General features: G+C 38.1%; 1 protein-coding gene across 2 annotated transcripts in view; it reads right to left on the minus strand.

Annotated features, from left to right (window-relative positions):
• CCDC102B (coiled-coil domain containing 102B) overlaps positions 1-22,109 on the minus strand; it is a 149,629-nt gene that overhangs the window by 91,520 nt on the left and 36,000 nt on the right. For both annotated transcript variants that reach the window (XR_004970028.1, XM_036322914.1), the window contains exons 3-4: positions 20,378-20,595; positions 14,312-14,420 (exon numbers count right to left, since the gene is read on the minus strand). Coding sequence is in view for 1 of the 2 variants with exons in the window: in XM_036322914.1 (XP_036178807.1) it covers positions 14,312-14,420; positions 20,378-20,595 (327 nt within the window). In the remaining variant the exon portion in view is untranslated. The remainder of the gene's footprint in view (positions 1-14,311; positions 14,421-20,377; positions 20,596-22,109) is intronic.

Consider the following 22,109-nt stretch of genomic DNA (forward strand, 5'->3'; position numbering starts at 1 on the left):
AGGGGAGAACAATAGAAAATAGGCCAAAGTCTAATCTTCCAGCAACTTTTCTTCCCTTGCCCTAAGACATTCATTATCCACCTTCATTAAGTCCATGCTCAAGTACCTATTGACCCCTCTTCACTAAGTCATACCCTGGAGCATTGGAGGAGCCCCCAAAGGGTCTCTGACCTCAAGGGCATTACTCCCTGGGGAGGAGATAAAAAGCAAACAATTCCTCCTAATAAGTGAGTGATGTTGTAACAGTGTGTACCTTTCAGGGCTATGCAGAACAGCGCCACCTGGCGGAATTTCGGAGGTCGAGCGAAGGGAAGGCAGAGGACTATGAGTAAATTCAGGGTTTTACAGAGCCTGAATTATCTACAATTTGGGGACAGAGCAAATTAAGAATGAAAATATTTATGGAAAATGAGAAAACAACAATTCACAAATATTATAAAGCTGTCAAATACCATAAAATATCACAAATCCTAAAAATAATATGTAAATTAATAGCAATAACTACTTAATAACTAAAAATTAGATTTTCCCCAGATTTTGGACTAGTATGACTGATTTTATAATATTTTTATAGATAGGGTTTAGTCTTCCAGAATAGTTTGTCTTTTTCTTTGAATGAAATTGAGATAAATAAACCCACAGCATAACACACAGGCATTTTGCTGTTTGGAATATTCACTTTTTGAAGTTTGTAATCCACAAATATAGATTTTCTAAAAATTTATCTTTCATGTGACTTTATTTAAAAGTATGGTACATTATCAAATATATTTCTGAGAGGAAAGAACTTTGACGAGGTATACATAATAAACAAATCTATAAAAATATTTCACTGTATACTAACTGCATGTATACTTGGCAAGACCCCAAATTTTCCCACAGCTACTCTGTGTCCAACAGAAAAGAGGACCAGGGTGTTGGAGAGAATATCAGAAAGGAAAGAGACAGAGGTTTAAACAAGTGTGTCTCAGTTATTTTACTTTTGCAAATGACACCAAAACATACGGTCATATTTACATCTTGCTAGGACTGCTGCCCAGGTAGGAAGGGGCCCATGTGTGACAGGGGACTGGACCTTAAATTTCTTCAGCTTCCCAGATCACCTCTGCATAGGAGGAATCGTGATTATTCTCCTCTGTAACTGGACGTGGTTTACTTCCAAAAACTAAATCACCTAATATCAAGTACCTTTATTTTAGCACAATCTTTTTTCTACAATGCATAAGAAAATTATTTTTAACTCATTCTCCTAATCAATATGAAAAGCAAGTCAAATAAAGTATGTATTTCATGTCATAACTGATGTTACTAACTATGAGTACACATAGCTATTTTGGTACCAATAATACAACCAACGAAGAAAAAAAATTTGTTGAGTAGAAAAAAGCCAGGACTTGCAGTGAGGAGATCTAGATCAGATCATAGATAGATAGATAGATAGATAGATAGATAGATAGATAGACAGATAGATATTCATCATAAGGAAATGCCTCATGTGATTACAGAGGCTAACCATTCCCAAGATCTGCAGTCTATAAGCTGGAAACCCACGAGAGCCAGTGATATAAGTTCTAATCCACGTCAAAAGGCCTGAGAACTAGAAGAGTTTCTGGTATAGTTCCAGTCTGAGTCCAACAGGCTTAAGACCCAGAAAGAGCTGACGTTTCAATTCAAGTCCAAAGGAAGGAAAAATCTGGTGTCCTAGCTCAAAGGCAGTCATGCAGAAGGAATTTCCTCTTACTTGTGCAACGGTCAGGCACTTTGTTCTATTCAGGTCTTCAACTGGTTAGATGAGACCCACCCACCCTAGAAAGGGCAATCTGCTTTACTCAGGCTACCGATTCAAATAATAGTCTCATCCAAAAACATTCTCACAGCACCCAGAATAACTTTTGACTAAGTATATGCACACTCCTTGGGTGGCCCAGTCAAGTTGACACATAAAATTACATGGGGATCCCCATGGTCCCTCTTCCCCTCCCCCAGCTCTGTGATCTGGTGCTTCAGAGCAGCAGATCTCATTCAGGATGCACATCAGAATAATGAGCCTCTAAAAACCCAGTTCTAGGAGAAGCACTCCCAGTCGATTAAGTCAAAATCTACAAAGAGAAACCTGGACATATGTGTTTGTTTGTTTGTTAATTTCACATAAATCTAGTGAATTATGCTAATTCTGTACAGCTGCATTAAACAATTATTTTCTATTTTTTTATAATACTTGGATTACCCATGTGAGAACCCTCATCAGATTCCATCAGCACCTCATTTTGTACACATCAGATGTTTTAAAGTGAATATGGAATTATATCTTCTATTGATTTTGATCATAATGACTTCAGAACTATATTACAAAGGGAAATAGCCTCCAGTGACAATTATACATTCTAAAATGCATTTCAAAGGATACTCACTGTTCTAGTATGTCATCTGTGCCTCTTTAATCCTCCCATATGATCCTTATGAAAATACCAGCTAAATAAGCCTTCTGTCTTTATTTGTTAACACTCACAAAGACTACTGATAGTAATTAGGAAGCATCACAGGCCTGGAGAACTGTCGCCCATGCTCTGAGTCTCCACCACCTCCACAGCCCCTTCTCATGAGAGGAGCTAAACTGAGTCCCTCCCACATAAGTTCCCATGCGTTGAGCTGCTCTCCTGGACACAAAGCTGAGCACGCCTCATTCAAACACTGCTGTCTACAGGGTAGTCAGTGGCCTATGAAATAATCTAAGGCAGAAACTCAATTCAGCAGGGGTAATAATGAAGAGACCGAAAACCACACAAAGACCTTCTAACAGATGTTTGTCAGCCATAACTGACAAAACTTAGGAGCAACCAAAAAATCCTTCAGTAGGTGAAAGGATAAGTATATAGTGGTCCATCCATACAACGGAATGGTATTTAGCACTAAAAAGAATGAGGCTGTCCAGCCATAAGAAGACATGGAGGAAAATCAAATGTACATTACTAAGTGAAAGAAGCCAATATTAAAAGGTTACATATGACGTGATTCCAACTATACAAGATTCTGGAAAAGCAAGTCCATGGAGACAATAAAAAGATCGGTGGTTGCCAGAGGGTAGCGCTCAAGGAAGGATGAACAGGCAGAGGACAGAGGATTTTTAGGACAGTAAAAATGCTATGTATATTTCCATAATAATGGACACATGTCATTATACTTTTGTCTAAAGATTAGACTCTAAACCCATAGAAAGTACACCAAGAGTGAACCCTAAAGTAAATGATGGACTTTGGGTGATTAGGATGTGTCAATGTATGTTCATCCTTGGTTAAAAAAAAAAAAAAGTACCATTCTGGTGAGTGAGGTTGATAATGAGCGAGACATGAGGCATTGGTATAAAGGCACGATATATATGGAGAACTGTTTATAGAGGTTCCCCAAGAATAAACATAGAAGTGCCATGTGATCCAGCAATCCCACTTCAGGTATATATCCAAAATAACTCAAATCAGCATCTTTAAGTCATGTCTGCATCCTCACGTTCATGCAGCATTATTCACAATAGCCAAGATTTGGACACAAGCCAAATGTCCATTGACAAATGAATGGGTACGAAAAATGTGAAATAACCATTTAGCTTAAAAGGAAGGAAATCCTGCCATTTGCAATATGGATGAATTTAGGGGACATTATGCAAGTGAAATAAGTCCATCACAGAAATACAAATACTGTAAGATTTCCACTTATATGAAATACCTAAAATAGTCAAATTCATTGAAGCAGAGAATAAAATGATGTTTGAAGGGGCTGGTGGAAGAGAAATAGGCAATTGATTTTAAATGTGTCACATCTCTGTTATGCAAAATGAATAAGTTCTGGAAATCTATTATACAACATAGTATGTATAGTTAACAATATGGTATTGTGCACCATAAAAGATGTTAAAAGAATAGACCTCATGGTAAATGTCTTACCACAACACGCACACACACACACAAACACACACACATGCATGCATGCATGCACACACGAACACAAGAATACAAGGAAATTTTTGGAGGTGATGTATATGTTTAGTACCTTGGTTGTGGTGATGGTATCATAGATGTATGTCTATATACAAAGGCATCAACATGTATACTTTAAGTGTGTGCAATTTTTTGCATATAAATTATACCTCAATAAAGCTAAAAATTCATTAGAAATATATAGAACTCCCCCCAAAATATGCCAGCTCCAAACCCCAAAATTTATAAACTCTTAACCCTAGAGTCTTTATCTTTAAATTTATATTTTTTAAAAAAATAAAGGGGATGTTTATAGAGTAAAAGATGATATGTAATACATACTAAAAATGGATAATTTTAAATTTATCACTACAGAATTTTTATATCATAGATAATTTTTAAATGGTATACTATACATTCCTGCTTTAAATCTGATTTCTTCATGCAGGAGTATATAATCAACTAGAGGCCTGGTGCACAAAATATGTGCACTGGGGGGTGTCCCTCAGCCCAGCCTGCACCCTCTTCAATCTGGGACCCCTTGGGGGATGTCCAACTGCCGGTACAGGGATTGGGCCTAAACCGACAGTCAGACATCCCTCTCACAATCCGGGACTGCTGGCTCCCAACTGCTCGCCTGCCTGCCTGCCTGATTGCCCCTAACTACTTCTGCCTGCCAGCCTGATCACACCCTAACCACTCCCCTGCCAGCCCAATCGATGACTAACTGCTCCCCTGCTGGCCTGATTGCCCCCAACTGCCTTCCCCTGCTGGCCTAATCTCCCACAACTGCCCTCCCCTGCTGGCCATCTTGTGGTGGCCATCTTATGATGACATGGGGGTGGCCATCTTGTGACTACATGGGGGCAGCCATCGTTGTACGAGGGCATGACAGTCACTTTGCATATTACCTCTTTATTATATAGGATACTTATGGTGTCAGTCTGTGGCAGCATTGAGATGGCTATTCTCTTAAGGAAAAGTAAAGAAAAGAAAAAGAGTAAAAGGCCTTTCCCAATCATCTTTTCAACACAAAAACTGAACCTGCAGGGAAAAAAACAGAAAACAAAAAAACTAATGCTATTTATGAAAAGAAGGATTCTTATCTCCAAAATGGTCTTAACCGAGTATCTCTGTGGAAGGATTTCTTATAGAACAAAATAGAGTCTTTGTATTATGAGACATGCATTACTAGAAAATGTCCTGTCAACTATATAATAAAACCCGTATATTCAAATAGACCAAACGGCGGACTGAACAACCAGTCACTATGATGTGCACTGACCAACAGGGGGTGTGCACAGAACATGGCAGGCATTGGCAGCAGGCAGCAGAGCACAGAACATGGTGGGCATGGCTGTGGCGGGAGGGTGGAACAGGTGAGCAGGGCACCAGACCAAGGCGAGGTGCCAGTTGTTGTCATCAGGCGAACCTCTGGTGGTTACTGAAAATTCTTTGCTCCCACGCACCACGGTCCTGCTGGGTGCTCACACCCGCTGCCAGCATTAGAGCCGCAGTTCACACCTGCTGCCAGCACCAAGCGCTGGCCCTGATTGCTCAGCACCATCAGCGGGTGCAAGAGGCAGCTACTGGCCCCGATCACCCCTCAGGGTTTCTCCACCTCCCCCTGCTCCTGAGGGGTTATTGGGGCCAGCAGCTGCCACTTGCACCCACTCCTGGCAACAGCCCTGCTCACACCTGCTGCCAGCGCCAGCCCCGCTCACACCTGCAGCTGGTGCTGGAGCCACCACTCACACCTGCTGCTGGAGCCAGTCCCAATCACTTCGCACCGGCAGTGCGTGGCAGTGGCAGTGGTGGGAGTGGGGCTGCTGGCAGACAGGGGATCTGGATCTGGACAGTGGCAGGAGGGGCCGGGCAGAGGTGTGGAGGATGGGCTAAGGCCCGCCCCTGTGCCCACGAAGGCCCACGGCCCACAGTTTCTTTCAAGGTGCATGAATTCATGCACTGGGCCCCTAGTATAAAATAAAGATGCTTCATACACCAAATGCTCCCCACTATGTGGAACCATGGCCACTGCAAAACTCATTTTGTGACCTCATCATTAATTTCTTCTTAACCTGCTTTTTCATTATTCTCACATTATGAATTTGTATAGATTAATTAAACATCAGCTGAATTCTTTGTGTTATGCTTTAAACTCTATAATAGTAATGCTTAACTTAGATATTAAAACATCTGATTTCAACCTACCTTTTTCTTTATCATTTTATCCTTCAACAAGTAAAGTGGATTCTGAATAGCCTAATTTTCTTTCATAATTCTTATAATAGCCTTAGAGTTAAGTAAGTCATCTCAGCTCTGAAGGTTACCTTGGCAATGTCTATAAATTATCCACTATTAGTTCAATTAATTCTGACTTCTGTAATTTAGTGCTTGTATTATTCTTAATTATGTTTGTTTAGAAAGGTCTCGAAGGCACTTCTATCAGCAAAGTGGTGTCCATGTTTCACTGTTGTTATACATTTACAGAATTCTAATGTGGTGTTTCATCAGCCTCACTCTCTGGCCTGATAAGCTAATTTAGGTTTTGCAAAGGACAAGATTACAGATTTTCATGATGTATAGGATGTTGGGGTGAAGGTTCACTCCAGTGCCCTGGAAAATCTAAAATCCTGAGGGATGCAAAGCTAATAAATGACAAGTCTAGGATTCCCACTGCTCTCCTCATACGATAGCCATGGCCCCCATTCAAAAATATAAGCACATAGAGCTAGAGACAGAAGTCCTGGTTACCACCAGTTATAACCACATTTGCTCAGCACTGGGTGGAGAGAGGGTAATGAATCAGATGTGAGCTCTATTTTCATGAAGCTGACGTTCACTGGAAAAGGCATACAGTAAACATTCACGTTTGATGATGTTTTTAAAAATCTCGCCCATTTCTTTGAGGAAAATAGTAAGGGAAGAATTTTTTGGACTCTTTCTAAAGGAACATGTAAACTGTGGTGGACAGCACCATGTGACTGGCTAGATCTGCCATGGGCAAACTACGGCCCGCGGGCCGGATCCGGCCCGTTTGAAATGAATAAAACTAAAAAAAAATAGACCGTACCCTTTTATGTAATGATGTTTACTTTGAATTTATATTAGTTCACACAAACACTCCATCCATGCTTTTTTTTGTTCTGGCCCTCCGGTCCAGTTTAAGAACCCATTGTGGCCCTTGAGTCAAAAAGTTTGCCCACCCCTGGGCTAGATGGTGAGAGAACTGTGTGGACTTTCTAGACAAAAAACAGGGTGGACCTGGGGTATTAGTCAGGAATCTCCTGTCTCCTGAAAAACAGAATCAATAAGAAATATATATATATATATATATATATATATATATATATATATATATATATATACATACATACACACACACACACACATACTAGAGTCCCAGTGCACGGATTCATGCACTGGTGGGGTCCCTCAGCCTGGTCTGCGCCCTCTCACAATCCAGGACCCCTCGGGGGATGTCAGATTGCTGGTTTCAGCCTGATCCCCACAGGCCCCATCCAGACAAGAGAGAGCCCAATCCTGTGCGTTGAGCGTCTGTTCCCTGGTGGTCAGTGCACATAATAGTGACCAGTCAACCAGTTGTTCGGTTGCTTAGGCTTTTATATAAATATAGGTATGTATATGTATATCCTATATAATAAAAGCCTAATATACTAAGTGTCCAGTCGTCCAGTTGGCCGTTCAACCAATCAAAGCGTAATATGCTAATGACATGCTAAGATTGCTCAACCGCTCACTATGATGTGCACTGACCACCAGGGGGCAGACAGTCAACTGGTTGACCAGTCGCTATGACGTGCACTGACCACCATGGGACAGACACTCCGACCAGTAGGTTAGCTTGCCCTAGAGCCCTCCCACGGTCCCTCCCCAGCTGGCCAATCTCCTGTGTCCCTCCCAAGCCCCAGTCGTGCACCAGGGGGGTACTTTGGCCTGGCCTGCACCCTTTCACAATCCAGGACCCCTCAGGGGATGTCGGAGAGCCGGTTTTGGCCCGATCCCACAGGCCAGGCCAAGAGGCCCCGCTGGTGCACAAATTCGTGCACTAGGCCTATAGTGTGTGTGTGTATATATATATATATATATATATATATATATATATATATATATATATTCCCAAAAATGTATACACACTTTAACAGCTGATAACTCAGTTTTCACTCCTTTTCAGGTTTAACTGACTTGAAATAATGTGTGAAGCCAGACTAAGCTTTGAATGGAGAAAATGTATCCTGAAGTGCCACTGGATTTTTTTATGGGGATACATAAAATTTAAAGTTTACAGTGCAAAACCAGCAATAGTCAATGAATTGAGGGTGTACAAATACTGAACAAAATGATTCTTTTTTTAGTCCTTGCATTTATTTATTCGTTTATTTAATTTATTTTTTAAATCTTTATTGTTGAAAGTATTACATGGGTCTTGATGTTTGCAATTCCATTGCTTCGCATTATCAGCAGTGCCTGGACCAGAATGGTCATCAGTTTGAAAACACATTGACAAAATAGTTATTCATTTCTGTAGGTTCTTTTACATTTTAAAAATGGACTATATGTTAATAAACACTGACTTTATACTCTTTCAAAGTGTGTACACATTTTGGGGGGAACGCCCTGTACATATGAAGAGAGAGACTGAGGTTTATTATAAGTACTGGCTCCTGCAGTTACAAAGCCCAGAAGTTGCAGGTTCTGTCGATCTGTGGTCTGCAAATTGGAGAACAAGGAAAGCTGGTACTATATTAAGTAAGAGTCTGAAGGGCTGAGAGCCAGGGGGAGGAAGAGGGGAAGAGGAAGGAAAGGGGACAGGAGGAGGAGCAAGAGAGGAATCATGTACCTTCCAGGACCTCCTCCTGTCCTCCCTCATGTCATATGCATAATAGCTCCCATATGGCATCATTTTTTTTCAAAGCGAAGGTATCCATGTAGAGTTTTAGCTACATCTAATTCCTAATGCTAACCTCCTTATTTCCCCCAAATCAGAAAGATGCATGAGGTATTTAAGGCTTCAATGTCAGCTGTTAGTACCATAATAAGTATTTACTAAAAAAAATTTTATAAAAGCATGGTGTAAGTTATGAACTACTAGAAACAATGTATTATCACAAACAGAAGACTTCTCAATGAAATCCTTAAAAAGAAAGCAGGTAAAAGAATAACATTTTCAAAGAAGATTAATAAGTTACATTTCATTTCAGCTTGACGCCAGTTATTAAATGTTAGCAGTGTTCTCTGCATGTGGTAACAGACATATCTTCCATTATGGAAAGAATCAGTCATTTATCGTCAAAGCTAGGTATAAAAATTATTTGTATCATTATCACTTACATTTGATTTTCTAGATGATGAGATTTCACAAAAATGATCATTTCAGCACACTTGGAACTTATCATCTAATCCCAAACCAATATTTACAGACTTGCAAAGGAAAAGCAAAATAAGTATTAAAGTCAGCATGGGAATATCATTTTCAATGTAATCATCTCTGCTACTCATTGTCTGAGTTGCACTTTAAATACTTATTAGATTTTACAATTAAGTTCCTATATTTACTCTTCTCTACATGTCAGTGATTTAAGAATGACTTCCCTCTGAAGCATACCAGTCTTTCAAATACATTTTTAAAAATCTTGGTCTATTAAACACATCGGTTTCCAACTCTTAAAAATTAATCTTTCCATCAGCAGTTCCTAGCCAGGCATGCTGTTGCTTCTAATAGTTTCAGCATCTAAAAAAGAATTACACTGTATTCAAATGTTTTTGTACAGTAGATGAAGAGCTACAGTGAAAGCATAGGATATTTTCAAAATTTTTGAGAAATGAAGTTAAGTAAGGAGAATTCATATTAAGTATGATACAAAGGATGTATCATGACACAATTTTTAATGATAAGTCAACTGTACAAGAACTTTGAATACTTCACAATTATAGTTACTTTAAAATGCCATTTCTAAATGTACCATAAAAATCTTGTTCTGTTATCATCTATTATAAAACAACTAGAGGCCCAGTGCACAAAATTCATGCCAGGGACTCGGCTCTCACAGCCCTGGCTTCATCTGGAAGGTGGTCCGGAAGGACATCTGGAAGGTCATTCAGCTGCCCAGTCTAATTAGCATATTATACTTTTATTACTATAGATTAAACAAAAGTATATATGAACAATAATGACTAAATGTTTTTATTTATTCCGATTTTAAAGTTTTTAAAAAAGGTATAATATTTTACAAAAATAATTTAAATATATGAGCAGACCACATCTCTTTACAAAGGCCCTAAAAATAGAACAAATTCCTTTTTAGGAAGTGGAAAGAGATAGTTTTAAAAATAATACCCAGGGAGAAACCAAGATGGCGGCACAGGTAAACACTGGAAATTGCTGCCTCGCACAACCACTTCAAAAATACAACTAAAAGACAAAACAGACATCTTTCAGAACCACAGGAAGGCTGGCTGAGTGGAAATTCTACAACTAGAAGGAAAGAGAAAAACACACTGAGACTCAGAGGAGGTGCGGAAGTAAAGTGCAGAGGTACAGAGGTGCATGTGGAAAGGGCTGGCAACTGAGGACACGGTTGTCTTTTTCAATCCAGAGGGAGTCTCAAGCTCCCAACTGCTCTGAACTCCAGTTCCTGGCGAGTCTCTGGGGACCCAGACTCACACAGGGAGAAACTGGACTGTCAGAACTCGAGGGTGGCTTTCTCTCAGAGGTGCTTGCAGTGATTACTGGAACACTGAGACATGGGGCCTCTTAGGGCAGGACTGAGGAGAAACCATAGCTGCTTGCTCCACCCTGTTGATCCCCTGAGACCCTGCCCCACACAAGCTGTGTGCAGAGGCTTTTGCATATGAAAGGCCTGGCCCTTTGCAATCTGAAAATTACCTAACAAACTGCAGCTGGGTCAGAGAGACCCAGAACTTCCAAAAGAAGGCCCAAGGCCCCACAGCAGCTTGCATTGCTTCACAGCTGGGCCTCATCCGGGCACCTCCAAACAAAGAAGAGGAATCTGCAGATCTCTCCATAGCTCTTGCTGGGTAGCCTCAGGCAGAGGCTAAATTAGCACCTCCTTAGAGATCCAAGAGCCAGGGTACCCAGTGGTCAGAGTGGGACCATCCAGATTACAACTCCTCAGATCCATAAGGGACACACTCAGGGGGCAGACTCAGTGAGCACCAAAGCCCCACTGAAGCAAATCTTGTCCCAGAAAGGGTGTCTGCAGCACAGAAGTTCTCCCACTGCAGACACAACTGATTCTCACAGCCAATTGGCTTGGAGGTCAATTCCTCCCAGTGACACCTACAACAATCAAGGCTTAACTACAACAAAAATGTGCACAAAGCCCACAAAGGGGTGCACCAAGAGTGTCCACCTCAGGTAATTGGGGAGGCTGAGCCACTGGGCCCTATAGGACACCTACCATACAAGGCCACTCTATCAACACAGAGAAACAGCCAAAATGCAGAGACAAAGAAACAGGTCACAAATGGCAGAAATGGAGGAAAGCAAACTACTGGATATAGAGTTCAAAACCACAGTTATAAGGTTTTTCAAGAATCTTCTAGAAACCGCTGATAAATTTAGTGAGACCCTCAAGAAATCTAGTGAGAGCCTTGAGGTTATGAAAAAGGACCAACTAGAAATTAAGCATACACTGACTAAAATAAACAATACTATACAGAGTTCCAACAGCAGACTAGAGGATCGCAAGAATCAAGTCAAAGATTTGAAATACGAAGAAGCAAAAAACACCCAACCAGAAAAACAAAAAGAAAAAAAGAATCCAAAAATATGAAGATAGTGTAAGGAGCCTCTGGGACAACTTCAAGCATACCAACATTCTAATTATGGGGATGCCAGAAGAAGAGAGAGAGAAAGATATTGAAAGCCTATTTGAAGAAATAATGACAGAAAACTTCCCCTACCTGGTGAAAGAAATAGACTTACAAGTCCAGGAAGTGCAGAGAACCCCAAACAAAAGGAATCCAAAGAGGACCACACCAAGACACATCATAATTAAAATCCCAAGAGCAAAAGACAAAGAGAGAATCTTAAAAGCAGCAAGAGAAAAACAGTCAGTTACCTAAAAGGGAGTACCCATACGACTGTCAGCTGATTTCTCAACAGAAACTATGCAGGCCAGAAAGAAGTGGCAAGAAATATTCAAAGTGATGAATAGCAAGAACCTACAACCAAGATTACTTTACCCAGCAAAGCTATCATTCAGAACTGAAGGTCAGATAAAGAGCTTCACAGGTAAGAAAAAGCTAAAGGAGTTCATTACCACCAAACCAGTATTATATGAAATGCTGAAAGGTATCCTTTAAGAAGAGGAAGAAGAAGAAAAAGGTAAAGATACAAATTATGAACAACAAATACACATCTATCAACAAGTGAATCTAAAAATCAAATGAATAAATAATCTGATGAACAGAATAAACTGGTGAATATAATAGAATCAGGAGCATAGAAAGGGAGTGGACTGACTATTCTGGGGGGGGGCGGAAAGGGGTGTGGGAAGAGACTGGACAAAAATCGTACACCTACGGATGAGGACAGTGGGGGGGAGGGGGTAAGGGCAGAGGGTGGGGTGGGAACCGGGTGGAGGGGAGCTATGGGGGGGGGGGGGAGAGGAACAACTGTAATAATCTGAACAATAAAGATTTAATTTTAAAAAAAATAATACCCACATAAATAATTCAAACAATTTTTTCTTTATGTCTGTTTAAATTAACTTTTTATCATCTACAATAAAAACATTTTTCATTCATTGTCACATTCATTCATTGCTCAGATTCATAGTTAATCTGTCTAAAACATGCACCCAAATGTTTAAATAGTTGAACAAAGTCTCCAAGGCAATTTTGAGGGTGTTTTTATTGTTTTCTGTTACAACAACCCTGTCTCATTTTACCTGGTAAAAAGATCACGTATGTATTAATTTGGGCATCAAAATATAAACCCCATTTACCTGTAAAATGCTACATTGGTTTTATTTTTTTCTCATCTATGAAGTTTTGTTAAACAATTCAAATATACACTTTCCCACTTGATGCCAGAAATATCATCTTTAATTAGAAAAAAAGTTAAGCATTTAAAAACATACATATCACTTTGTAAGCCAACTCAAATCCATGACTTTTTTCCAAAACAGTTGCTATATAAATGTTGTTACTTGTTTAAAAAGAAGTAGTTAGGAGACTAACATTATCAAGTCTGCACTTCCCACTAGTGGCAACATACAGTAAATGCATGTTTCTTTTAAAATTAAAGACAAGTCTATCTTAAATATTAGCTTTCTCAATTAAATTTAGAGCCCATTATATTATAGAACAAATACACATCCGCTCCAAGAATAACATGATTTTTGTGGGCAAACTATTTCTCCTGGATAAAACTAATTTACTGTCAATGTTCACACCCAGAGACATCATGATTAGTTAGCTACCTGTGTGTCCATATATAAATGCATGTGTGTGTGTGTGTGTGTGTGTGTGTGTGTGTGTGTGTGTGTATCCAAAGTTTAAGCTAAAAACAAAGCTACTCTGGCGATCTAACATACATCCATCAGGGAGAAATAATCTAAAAACAGCTGGTTAGCTTTAATTATTTAATTTACACCTCATTGAGAAATGTTCTCAAATTAACTTTCTGTAGTTCTCACTGAAATTATTTTCCCTTATACTAGTAGATGATTTTCAAGCAGGCAACATTTGTTAAGAATATTAGGAAAAGTTCTCCCTCCTTTCTAATCTCTGGTTCTCAGGGTGACAGAGCTGACTTACTACTGAACCTCTGCCCCAAGGTTACCGTGCCTTCTGGCCATCAGGTTGCCTGCGTCTTACAAGAAGTAAGGCTTATTCTGCGACCTAAGGTTCCTGAACATCCCATGGTGTGGATTTGCGAACTTATGTTAATGACTCTAAACTTTACCACTTGCTGGAAACAGACCTGAAACAACATTCATGGGGAATTTCATAAAAAGGAATATTGCTTTTTTAACAACGAATGAAGAGTGCTTTTAATTAAGGCACAATTACATCACTGAATTAGATGCTCTTCAAACAGCTGTCAGCAGACATGTGGTTTATATGTGAGTGTGTGTGTGTGTGTGTGTGTTATTTAGAACAAGATTTCTTATGACCTGAGTTTGACCAGTCCACCAGTGATGTGTGAGTTCCAACATTCCTCTTATAGAGGAAATTCCACTTTTAACCTTTTTTCCTTTGTTTGTAGAGGCTTCTGGCCCCCTCGGTTACACATGGACCAGAGAGAACCCTCAGTTTCATTTCTTCCTTTACACCCTAAGTCTCCATACCTCTTTCCTATTTTTGGATGTCGATTCCTTCAGTTCTTCATACTTCTGTTTCCACAAAGACACAGCTGACTCCAGTCGTTCTACTTCTTTTTCCAGGGATGAGCGCCTTCTAAATAATTAAAAGCAAAACAGGCTCACAATTTAAAAATAATTTTAGTAATGCATTCAAAATTAGATGTGCTCTTTTTCTAATGTTTTTATATTTACCTTATATATGATCATAGTAATTACAGGAAACCGTTTTAAATTTATGAAAAAATTATAAATATTGAATAAACTCTAATTTATTATTCTGTCAATTAGCTTTACAGTTGGTTAGATATATTTCATATAGCTTTGCCAATATTGAAATAATTGACTTTCTGTCTGCTTTCTCCTGTATTTTAATTTATTGGAGCAACAAGAATATAACATGGGAATGTTTTTTTCCTACAGAATTTAAAAATGTATAAAGAAATAAGTATATATAAAACATTAACAATTTTTATTAAAGGATATTAATTGTATTTGTGTATTTATGAATACATTAATAAACTTTCTCCTTAAAAATAATTTTCAGAATTATTTTACTCATAAATAGAATAAGTAAAAACTGGTCTTGATAATTGGAGAAAAATCTAGATTTTTAAATTTACAAGTTCAAGATCATACAGTAATATAGACAGAAAACTTCTCTGTAAAATTAAACTTTTCATACATAATCTTAATTACACAAATGTGTCTACATAAGTAGAAAAAAGATTAACTAATTTGTTAATTTTTTAACATACATATTTGGAAAACTTGCTTTATTATATAATGGACTTTCAGCTTTAATGGAAAGCCACTGGCCTGAATTAGTTTGTATGGAAGTTTTACTGTACTTAAATATAGTGTATTTATTCCTCAGTGTATGTAAAAAAAATAACTAATAATTGTTTGTTTACATGAAAATTTTGTATTTTTATTGTGTAAAAGGTAAAATTTAGTCAAAGATATGACAGGACAGGTAATTCATAAAAATGAATGGCAATGTGATACTTGAATATTTTTAGGATAGCCTCATCAAAAGGTTTGTGACTATTTCTGCAAGCAAGCATTAAGGACATTGCATACTTAACTTTATATAGCAGAGGGTGCTCTTTAAATTCATTTTCTGGCCTAATCAATGTACTCTACATTTTATAAAGATTTTCATAATTGATTACTCACATAGTTAAGTTTAAGCTATCATACTACTTGAACTATAAGAAGGAAAAGAAAAAAATGTAATTTTACACTAAAAATACTGCATATTTTATGCACAAATTCTTCAAAAATATTAAATTAAGATGAACTCAGCAAAAATATAGCATTTAATATGATGATATATACTTTTAAAAATAAGATTGCTAAAATGTATATAATTTCCAGAATACAAAAGATTAAAGGTAAACCAAAATAATATTTATGGAAAACTATTACATTTCTATGCAACCTTTTGGTACTCTGTAAACTATCATGATCCCATAATAATTGGGCATAACATTCAAACATCTAAATGGAAAGATTAAATAAAATACTTTTCAGAGATGAAAATTCCTGAAACATTAATATCTTGAAGTAAATATTAATCATTTATAAACTGTGTGATAATTTATTGTAAAATATCAAATCAGTATTTTCTTAAAGGCCTATTAATGTCAAATGTTTGTACCAGACAAAAATGATTAACTTTCAATGACATTTAGATATCCACTTTTCTATTAGTCCAAAATTTAAGCTAAGTATTAAACAATGAATAATAAAAAATTGTATACATATACTTTCATTTCCTGATTGCATTCCCAACTATTTATAGTTATACCTTTCAGTATATTTCATTGTCAGCACCTTTCAGCAAATAGACAAAGCCATATATAGTTCATTTAATTAGAAAATAGATATTTGCAGAAACCAGTTTGGCTCAGTGGATAGAGCGTCGGCCTGCGGACTGAAAGGTCCTAGGTTCGATTCCTGTCAAGGGCATGTACCTGGGTTGCGGGCACATCCCTAGTAGGAGATGTGCAGGAGGCGGCTGATCGATGTTTCTCTCTCATCGATGTTTCTAACTCTCTATCTCTCTCCCTTCCTCTCTGTAAAAAATCAATAAAAATATATATATATATATGTATATAAAAAAACGAAAATAGATATTTAAAAAATATCGTAAAGCTCTCGGAGACATCGGGAGGACCAGAGGCCGAAGCTGGAGGTGATGCCTCCAGGTACAAAATCCACTCTCATGCCACCGAACTGGTCCTGGGAAAACCCCATGCCTGTCACCTTCCCTGCCTCTTGCCAGTACTCTTTCCTGGTATCAATTAAGTGTGTCTGATGAGCATATATATTCATACTACAAGCCTGGTGCACAAAAATTTGTGCACTGGTGGGGGGGGGGGGCGTCCCTCAGCCCAGCCTGCACTCTTCCGCAGTCCAGGAGCCCTCGGGGGATGTCCGGCTGACAGCAGGCGCAGGCCTAAGCCATCAGTTGGACATACTTAGCACTGCTGCAGAGGCAGAAGAGGTTCCCGCCACCACCGCTGCACTTGCCAGCTCTAAGCCGGCTCAGGGCTTCTGGATGAGTGGCGCTCCCCCTGTGGGAGCACACTGACCACCAGGGGGAAGCTCCTGCATTGAGCATCTGCCCCCTGGTGGTCAGTGAGCATCATAGTGACTGGTCGTTCTGCCGTTCAGTCGATTTGCATATTAGCCTTGTATTATATAGGATTAGCCAATTTAAGCAGGAAAAGAATATTAATAGTTCAAAGAATCTCTAAGAGAGTCAGAGAAGGAAATGGGGATCCCATGAAGTGAGAAATAACAAACAGCTGTTGAAATCTTCTCATCCATACCCACCAAGGCCCCCAGTAAAGTACAGAGAGCACAGCATGACCTCAGTACCAACCGCTGGGCACACAGGATGGTGTCAACAGAGACCAGAGGCCACTACTCCTTGGGAAATAAGATGTAGCCACCACCACTGCCTTCCCCCTCACCAGGAGGGAATCGGGTGCTTTCTTCCTTGGAGCATCAGCTTTTGCTAAGAAGACAGGCAGCTACCTTTGAAACCTGCTCCCAGGTCAAATGTCTGCACCCTAATTGGAAGACAGACCGAGATAGAAACTTTCTAGCCTTTTTTGTAGACTATTCAGAAAAATGGACTCTGTCTCATTAGGTGGACAACCACCTAAGCACAAAATAGATCCTGGGAAATGACAAATGGCAAAAGTACACAAAAATCAACTCAAATGAATTAAAGACTTAGATATAAGACCTAAAGCTATAAAATTCCTGGTAGAAAATACAGGGAAAAGCTCCTGGAATTGGTCTTGGCAATGATTTTCTTAATTCAACACCAAAAGCACAGGCTTTTGGCAAATCTCAGATACTGGATAATTGCACAGAAAACTGAACAGTACTATGAGTACAATAATGTGATGAAATTGAGCGTGTTCAAGGAGGAGTTCCTCATCAGTGATAACGGTGGGAATGATTTCCACAATCCTCCCACTGATGCCTGTGCTCCCGTCTGGAGAATTTTCCCACCAGCTGGGAACACAGAAAAAACCATGTTCACATCTTCTCAACGCCAGCCACCCACTTGCTGATATTCCAAGGGGAGGAATTTAAAAGACTAGACAGATTTATAGCAGCAGTATATGCTATATCCTTGGGAAACATTCTCCTGACAGAGAAAAGTCTTTGCAATGGCCTCCTGTGGATTGCAAGCTAATGATGATTCATAGACACAACACCCATGGGAGGGTACCATAAAGAGGAGAGTGAGAAGACAAACTGGATAGTAAGGGCCCCTTCCCCCTTATTCTTTGGCCTGTGTAGGGTTTTTATATTGGAGTTGCTGAAAACTGGAGAATTTACTTTTATGGAGATAGTTCATTTATTCCAAGGAAGTCAAATATATATGTTCATGTACACGTGTGTGAGTGAGAGAGGAAAGATACACATGGGTATCATCAAAGCTGCATCTTAGGAAGTTTACCTCGAGGAAACACAGTTTCATGCTCCCATTATGGCAGTGAAGTGCCATTGTGTGTGGGTTTGAGAGAAGTCTATAACCGCTAGAAAGTTAAATCCTTCAAGAAATAAAACACAGAGTTTAGAACTTGATGGAGACCTACAGTCTAAAAATTACTTCAATTTTATTTACTTTTCTACTCAAGTTGATTGCCTCTATTAGAAATGTACAGTTAACTGTAGAATAATAAATACTTATTCTATAAACATGCTTGTATTATCACAATCTATTCATGTAATGAAGTAGAGACCAAAAATCTAAAGAAGTTAGTGGTATATATAAATATTAGAGGGACTAATAAGAAACTTATCATATATAGAAAAGAAATGACAGATAAAGTACTGTACAGTATTTGTGAAAGGTTTGTAAGTATATTTATCACTATTTCAATTCATTTAAACCATGGAAACTGAAACCATCATATAATAATTATATTCATATATATTTGTATATATATATATATATATATATATATATATATATATACACATATATATATTTCCCAGCTTTTTAAAATTTTGCTTATTAAGAGTTATAACAAAAAAAGAGTTATAACTAAAGAGATGGGAAAATGTTTTTAAATTTGGGAACCACATCTTAACATGCATCAAATACTCTATAAATATTCCCTTCAAACATGAACAATATAAGCATATGGAGTAATTCATAATAGTGGTCAGTTTCCCAGACTTTATTTGTGTTTGATCCGTAAGAATTCAGTGAGTAAGGCAAATGGCAAATTGCATTTTCCAAAGATGGCGGCCACCATGGTAGAATCCTACATGCTCTTGTCATAACTGGACTTATGCCCTCCTCCCATTGAGGGAACTCCTCTTCCTTGAACTTGTCAGCCTGTGAGACTGTCTCCACCAGTAAGTATGATGAAGTGATGTTAAGTGACTTTTGAGGCAAGGTCATTAAAACACTATATAGTTCTCACTGAACCTCTAAGACAGCGGTTCTCTATCTGTGGGTCACGACCCCTCTGGCGGTCGAACGACCCTTTCACAGGGGTCGCCTAAGACCATCCTGCATATCAGATATTTACATTACGATTCATAACAGTAGCAACATTACAATTATGAAGTAGCAAAGAAAATAATTTTATGGTTGGGTCACAACATGAGGAACTGTATTTAAAGGGCCAGAAGGTTGAGAACCAGAAGATGTTCACTTGCAACCTAGCCCTATGCAGTGAAGAAGCCAAGAAGCCATATGGATAAGACAGGCCACATGCAGGTATTCCCACGAGGCCCAAGGTGAGAACTAAGATCAGCCACATTTCAGAGTGAGTGAGGCTTCAGATGGCTTGAGCCCCCAGCTCTTGAGCTCTCCCATCTGATGCCACACAGGAAAGTGTGCTCCGGATCCATGAATAGACACATGGTGATTGTTGTTTCAATAACTGTTGTTTGAGAAGTTCTGTTACTAAAGAATAGAAAACTGGAATATAAGCATCATTATGCATAGTTTTACCAAGGACAAAATAGTATCTACTGGCTAAGTAAATATAAAAGAACAAAATATATCAGAACTAAGATGAATACCCAGATCATTGAATCTCAATTCTAGTGCTCTTTCCTCTATACCAAAAATGGTCTACGAGTAAGGCATCTTATTCTGTGATTAATAGCTCACAAAATCATAATTTGTGTTTTATTAATATAAGAGACAAATTGACTCAGTGTATTAATATACTGGCTATTTATTAATATGGTTATTTTAACCATATTAATGTATATGGTTAAAATACATTAATAATTCAAATATTAATAAGGTAAATCTACCAGAGCTGATGAGTACAAGGTTATGATGAAAGAATAAAAACTAATAAATTATAAATTACTCTTCAAAATTTTAAAAAATGAATGTAGCATAGAAAACTCATCTTTTAAGTATTAGAACATAATGACTGATCATGGGTAAAAGGCATTATCAAATGGCCAGCTTGCTGGACTTAATTTTAAGAAATTTGAAAAACAGACTTGGTTAAGGGAGATGATGATTGCACTGATCATTGTCGTACTTACTCCCTTTCTTTCCTAAGGATTTTTTGGAGCTCATCCAAATGCTCCTGCAAAGTGGAAATTTCAGGCACTCCATACTCCAAAGGCAGGTGTCCCGCTGGCTGTCGTAGCCCAGGTCTCATTGCACCGTTTCCGGAACCACTGTTCTCGAATAAATCAGAGCAGTCTAGATGGAGTTTCTCCTCATTTAATCTTAATGGGTCGAAAATCAAACTTTCTTCCTAAAAGGAAAAAACATAAAACAGTTATTACTGTTGAATTTTTAAATCTCTCAGTAGGCAAATCATGCAGAATATTTCCATACTTTTGGAAGGAAATAAATGTTATAATTCACGATCAAACTCATATTTTCACTTTTTAAAATTGGATTTGTTGGGGTAACATTGGTTTGCAAAACCATACTGGTTCCAAGTGTACAATTCAACAAAACATCTGCACACTACATCATGTGCCCATCGCCCAAAGCAAAGTTTCTTTCCATCCCCTTCCCCTCCCCCTTTGCCCACCCTCGTTTACCCCTCACCCCCTTTCCTTCTGGCTGTCACCACACTATTCTCTGAGTCTATGTGTTATGTATATTTTCATTTTTCAATCATTCTCTAATAGTGTTATATGGCCAAGCATTAACTTGCATTCTTCAAGCATCTTTCTTTCTTTCTATGTTCTACCTTATTATAATCAAATACATTTCTCAAAAAGTCTGCTTTAACTTTTAGTTTGAGTTTTCTTTTTCTAATCAAAGCTAAAAATAGCCAAGCATGAACTTGAACAGCTGTAAAGAGTTATTTAATGAGTTTATGAATTTCTTTTTAAAGTTTATTTTGTCACAAGGCACTTGAGAGCTTCAAAGGAAAGCCAGCTGATTACTTTTTAACATCTTTTCAGGGCAGAGGAGAAAGAATTTTCAGGAAATTCTTGAATCTTTTAATAGGCTTGTTTATTGAACTATTATTTAGGTCACCAGTTAAAGCTCAAATAGAGTTTAATGGGACATTTTAATATACATAAGCATCATTTATCAGAGCAGTACACTACCTCAAAATATTACATCATAATTCCAAAACTTGGCCAAACTCATGCTATAGATATCTGTCTATAATTTAAATTTGCCCTGATTTGTGGGTTTAAAATGAGATAAAGAAAAGTTCAAATAAAATCTTAATTAATAGACAAGTTCAAATAAAATATTAATGACACTTAATTTTTAGTATTTATGTATTTACTTATTTTAAAAACATTTTTATTAATTTCAGAGATGAAGGGAGAGAGAATCATTGATCGGCTGCCTTCTGCACACCCCACTCTAGGAATTGAGCCCGCAACCTGGGCTTGTGTCCTGACCGGGAATCGAACCATGACCTTCTGGTTCATAGGTTGATGTTCAACCACTGAGTCTCACCAGCCAGTACTTATTTTAGTATTTATTTTTAAATGTTAGGTTACTAGCATGACTCATCTCTTCATTCTCTCAAAATTAATGGTTATTATGTCTCATTTTGAAAAACAATAAAGTAAGACGTGTTGTTCTCCTTGGAAAATACCATGGTAAGACAATCCATTCATATGTAAGTATCTTTAGAGTTAGCAGGAAAACTGATCGAAATAAAAACAGCTAATTAAAACTTCAACTTATTTCACTACCATCACAAAGAATTTTAACTATCCTTTTCCCTAAATAAATAAACTTTTAATAAAGGTCTACTATGTATGATGTTCTTGATACTAATGATACAAA

This window comes from Myotis myotis, unplaced genomic scaffold (assembly GCF_014108235.1).
Source record: "Myotis myotis isolate mMyoMyo1 unplaced genomic scaffold, mMyoMyo1.p scaffold_m19_p_9, whole genome shotgun sequence".
Classification (NCBI taxonomy): Eukaryota; Metazoa; Chordata; class Mammalia; order Chiroptera; family Vespertilionidae; genus Myotis; species Myotis myotis.